This window comes from Eschscholzia californica, unplaced genomic scaffold (assembly GCF_041429995.1).
Source record: "Eschscholzia californica isolate CP2 unplaced genomic scaffold, dmEscCali1.0.p SCAF_1, whole genome shotgun sequence".
Taxonomy (NCBI): domain Eukaryota; kingdom Viridiplantae; phylum Streptophyta; class Magnoliopsida; order Ranunculales; family Papaveraceae; genus Eschscholzia; species Eschscholzia californica.
The window spans coordinates 18,820,976-18,826,603 of NW_028238198.1; the positions used below are offsets into that span (position 1 = coordinate 18,820,976).

General features: G+C 36.4%; 1 protein-coding gene across 2 annotated transcripts; it reads right to left on the reverse strand.

Moving 5' to 3' along the window:
• Positions 1-1,840: 1,840 nt before the first annotated feature.
• Positions 1,841-5,090, reverse strand: LOC147564858 (wall-associated receptor kinase 5-like). 2 transcript variants are annotated; one of them, XM_086650654.1, is made up of 3 exons: positions 4,092-5,073; positions 3,794-4,000; positions 1,841-3,441 (listed from the first exon to the last, which is right to left on the reverse strand). In XM_086650654.1, exons 1-3 carry the CDS (start codon positions 4,990-4,992, stop codon positions 2,183-2,185), a joined length of 2,367 nt encoding a protein of 788 aa, XP_086506780.1. In that variant the 5' UTR covers positions 4,993-5,073; the 3' UTR covers positions 1,841-2,182. The 2 variants fall into 2 exon arrangements, with proteins under 2 accessions (XP_086506780.1, XP_086506786.1); XM_086650660.1 differs by having other exon boundaries at positions 1,853-3,441; positions 4,131-5,090.
• Positions 5,091-5,628: the final 538 nt, after the last annotated feature.

Here is a 5,628-nt window from a genome sequence, read left to right on the forward strand (position 1 = left end):
TCAAATGTCTCTTGTTTTTTGAAAGACATTTTGGCTTCCAAATTTGTCCCAAATCCTTCACAAATCCATCAAACTATGAAGTCCACCAAAGTATGAGACATTTTAGAAGACAAATCGAATGCCTCGGACTTTCATAGACTCTCAAATGTCTGGATTTGAATGCCTCAGACTTTCGTGGACTCTCAAATGTCTGGATTTGAATGCCTCGGACTTTCGTAGACTCTTAAATGTCTGAATTTGAATGCCTCGGACTTTCGCGGACTCTCAAATGTCCGCGAAAGTCCCAATCCAATACCCCCCCCCCCCTAAGAGAGAAGTAGAAGAAGCAATTAAATAAAAAAATAAAAATAAAATAACTTTTAGCCACTATATAAAACAATAAATTAAAGCTATCTCTTTGGGAAATGTTGTTTGACCCGAGTTGGCCGGTTGAATTAGACCCGATAGCTAACGTGGCCTGCCAACTCGGACCAAATCCCATTCCCGTGGAGAGATGGAACTCCTTCATGATCACAATCAGAAAGCACTATAGCCTTCTTGATGATCTATCAACTTGGGAAGTGCAATCGGGTAATGACATTAACATCTGGACTGACAATTGGATTCCTGAAATCAATGGAACTATTCAGAACAACAATCAATCCGATCTTACCAAAGTAACTCAACTTATCTCGAACAACAACTGGAATAATGAAGTGCTCAGAGCCAACTTCGACGTTAATACTCAGAATCTTATCAAAACTATCCCGGTGAACAGCAAAGGTAAGGACCAGCTCAAATGAAAACTTACCAAATCGGGTAAATTCACGGTTGCTTCCATGTATCAGCACCTCAGCAATAATAACAGTACTCACAACCCTAACAACCAGAACTGGAATTTCATCTGGTCTCTCCCGACCGTTTCGCGCATCAAAATGTTCATCTGGAAAATCTGCACCAAAGCTATCCCTGTTAGGGAAAGAATCGGAAAATAAATCGACAATAATACCATTTGTCCCAACTGCACTAGTATAGAATCCATTGAACATGCTCTTTTACACTGCGCTTTGGCTAAAAACATCTGGTTTAACTACAATATCATATCTGAAAATATTACGTCCATATCTGACTGGATCTTCTCTTGGGAAAATCATATTCATCTTTGCTACACCAGAGATAATATTCACTTTTCGACCATTTTATGGATTTTATGGAAAGTGAGGTGTGACCACTGTTTTCAATATGAAATCAATGACCTGAATAAAATAATCAGAATGATCGAAAACTTCCCAAAAATCAATATGAAATAGGAGAAAATCAAACATACTTCTAGTGAGAAATGGCAACCCCCGCCCCAGAATTTTATTAAGGTGAATGTTGATGCATCTTTTACTAATATAACATCCAATGTGGGAATTAGCTTGATTATTCACAATGCAGAATCGAAATTCATAAAAGCGAAAGTAAAATCCACTAGAGCCAGAAACAGTGAAGAAGGAGAGGCGATGGCAATCTTATTCGGCCTCGAATGGGCGAAAGCTAATCAACTCAAGAATATAATTGTAGAAAGCGACAATATCAATCTCATCAAACATCTTCACAATAAACATCACACGTTACACTGGGAATCTTTAATCCACATCCGGAGAATTCGAGAAAGCAGAAAAGAATTCGAAGTGGTGAAATTCAAGTATACGAAAAGATAACTCAATTCCAGCACAGACAGTTTAGCTAAATGGGCAAGGAAGAAAAACGCGAGTAAAGAGTGGAAGAATGTACTTTATATTTTAGTTAATAAATATTGTAATAACGTTGTTATTTAATCTATGAAAGCTAGTTCAACAAAAAAAACATAACTCGATCAAAATGAGTGGGACCCAAGTTGAATAAGCCATCTATTTTACAGAAACTTCATTTTTTTTTAGAGAGATTCAGAAGTTCTCTTCCGGTTTTTAGAGAAACAAAAGAAAAATCTGAAAAGATCTAGTTAAGAAATTGATTCCTCTGAGTTTACAGATACCTCTCTTCTTGAATGAATATGGAAGAATTTCTAAAACATAAGATTAATTTCTCATGAGATGGACCACTCACAGATATGGAAAGCAAACTAGAATTTGAAAATTCAACCAAAAAGAAAAGATCAGTTTAAGATTAAGGGGGATAAGGTAAGAATGCCACGCTAGTAATACATTACAATGAAATACTAACGGCCGCCAATTTCTAAAGAAACCATTGCTTCAGCGTCACCAACTGTATTATTAGTACTACCAACGTAAGATAATTCGGATCTTCCTTCTTCTAACAAGTAAATCTTCTCTTCTTCATCATCATTTCCTATGAGCTCGTCGAAAGCCCTCTTATGATTGAAAGACCTTTTCATCAGTCCATCCAACACAATAAATGCTTCTTTCATTTTAGGTCTACTTTCTCCTTTTATACTTAAGCATCTCTTTGTTAGTTCTGCAACTTGTTCCACTTGATATTGTTGCTCATCATTTTCATTACTCGCAAACTTATGGTCGGCGATATGAAACAACCGACTTTCTCTCATAGAAGAGAGGAAATAATTAGCTAAGCTACAGTGATCTTGATGTCTAGCGAGAGAAACTGCCTTTTCCCCAGTGAGTAGTTCTGCAAGTAGAACTCCGAAACTATAAACATCACTTTTCTCTGTTAGTTGTCCCGTAAGAAAGTATTCTGGGTCCATGTACCCAAAAGTTCCTTGAACTGCCGTATTCAATAATGTTTGATCGAAAGGGACTAATCTTGATGCTCCGAAATCTGATACTTTAGCTTTATAATCATCGTCTAAGAGTATATTACTTGACTTAATGTCTCTATGAATTATAGGTACGGAAGCATCCGAATGTAAGTATGCAAGTGCTCCTGCCACCTCTGCCGCTACCCTTAAGCGGTCATTCCATAAAAGATTTGGTACTTTTTTCTCATTATTGTCGTGTAGATGTTCAAACAGAGTTCCATTTGTAATAAACTCATAAACTAGTAAGGGAACTTCAGATTCTAGACAACAACCCAACAGACGAACCACATTTCTATGGTTGATTTGTGATAAAACAACCACTTCGTTTATAAATTGGTCAATTTGAGTTCTGTCAATCACTTTTGATTTCTTAATAGCCACAACTTCTCTGTTAGACAAGACTCCTTTATAAACGGTACCATATCCTCCTTGACCAAGAATTTGAGTCTCGTCGTAATTGTTGGTGGCTTTGTTTAGTTCTTCAGTAGAAAATATTTTCGCAATTGACTTACTACTTCTACCATTTGTGCCACTCCTATTATCTTCGGATACTTCTTCTCGTTCATGAAGGAGTTGTTGCAACATCAAACCTCCATTTTGCATAAAAAATTTGTCTCTAACCTTGAGTAATTTTATCTTCATATACCACAAATATGACCAAAAGCTGCTCACAAGTAAGACTATCAAGGCTACACAACTACCTGCATAGAATGGTAATTCATGTTTATCAATCAACATTTGCATTCAACAACCAAACCACAACTTTTTGGGACTAATTCATGTTTATCTTAACAGAACAATATCTTGGGTTGTTTTTTATTTTGGTTTATTTGGAGTCTATAGTAACCGAAGTGGTCAAAATATATTTACCACAGTCAAAGAAGCGTAGAGGCACCAATAACACAAATGATACAAAGTGTTTTTGGAAGTAGGAAACTTCCTCCAACTTCAGAGTACTTCTTCAGTGAAACCCTATAAAGAGGGATAATTCTTTTGTTTTGTGTCATAAAACGACTTTCTTTCTAATATACTCCATATTACACAATCACTTACCTATAATTATTGGAGTAGTTGGAGACCTCGTTTTGTTTGTAAAACTAGTTGGAATTGGAGGCGTCGGTGGGAGAGAGCAATTAAATGTAAATTGGTTTAACACGTTCTCCCTGAGATAACCATCTCGGCAGGAACATGTGTAGTTACCCACTGTGTTTGAGCAGATTTTCCATTCTTCTTTACATATATATTTGCATTCATTAATATCTGAGGAGAAAAATTGTGATAATTACAATCTCCTCATAATCGTAATTATTCTCAAAATTAAGTTGATATTAGAGATGAATATGACGATTACCTTGACAACTATCTGGAGAACTCATAAGGTATGGATTACCTTCATATCCGCTTGTGCACTTGCAGCGATAACTAGGAGCACCTCCTTGATCGTCTAGCTCGTCGCAAAAGGTATTCGTCCCACACGCATAGCTAGATAAGTTTTTTATAACTTGATCGCATGTCTCGTTCCCAATAGTCCAACTCAATATGACAGGAGCATACGTATCACCGTCTTCATTAAATCCCTTCATATATGATTTTGTAAAATGGAACCAATTTTTTTCAACTATAAATGCCGTATTACATATACCCGAATTCTTATCCTTACTTCCATCGCCTTGAATAATGGTGACATCATATCTCTGGATGCCTTTCGGAATGGAGGTCTTGCAACAACCAATGCCCGAGCAAGTTCCATCATCCACTATATCATCTATATTCTTACAAGTAGGCACACATCCTGTGACACTATTACCTACTAAACTTCCTCCCTCAACTGTATATTTGGCAGTATTGTTGCAACCGATACCATAGAACTCGTTTTTAGTATCGGAGAATGTGAATTTGACAATTCTGGCCCAGGTCTCTCCAACATGACGATTACAAGCAGTGCCTATGGGTAGTTTTACTCTTAAGTCCCCGTCCACTGATATGTTTGTGACCTCTATATTACCAGACAACAGCCTTGGGGGAAAGTAAGAGTAATTGCAACTTAAGTTAAACGGTTGGAAACCATAATTAGGTTCATGATGATAACAATCTTCGCCCATGCCAAATGGGTAGGGAATGCTAATATTGTTGCATTCTTTTATGCACCCAGGCTCTGTGGTGGTGATCATCATCAGTACTAGTAGTAATATTAAGATGGGTAGAAGCAACGTTGATGAGTGCTCTACAGCAACCATATTTACTGGACTCATTTTTGTTTATGCTCCTGTTCTCAAGAATCCTTAACCTATATATTTATATAGAGAGAGAGAGTGGATTCTCGTTAGAAGACCATTCTTCTTGTGATTCTTTTAGATTTTTCTTTTGTTAATTCTGAAAATTCGCTTTTCTCGGCTTGACCCGCTTACTACATTTTCGTCCACAACTTTACGGACCATATTGATTAGAAGAAATTTCTTTTCGACATTTCTTGTCCTTTGGCTTGACTTTTTTTTTTTGTTTGACTTGTTCTTTTTACAACATCAACATTTTTGAACAGTTGAATCAATAATTGTGATTGAAATTAATGTTTTAATAACTATTATAACAGAATAAACAGGGAGATTGTTTAGTGATGACCTTCTACTTTTACCATTCTCCTTTTACTTCACATACATCCATAATTTAAGTTGAGAGATTTTATATGAGATAGTAGTAGATACATAGGTACAGTGGTGTTTATCTGGTTGGACCTTAAATAGGCCTTAAGAACGGAGATTGCATTTCCTAATCTTTCATGGATGGTTAGGGGTATTGGTTAGAAGAAATTTCTTCTTTTGGACATTTTTTGTCCTTTTGGTTGACTTGTTTTTTTCCGCTGGACTTGTTTTTTACTTGACGTTAAAATG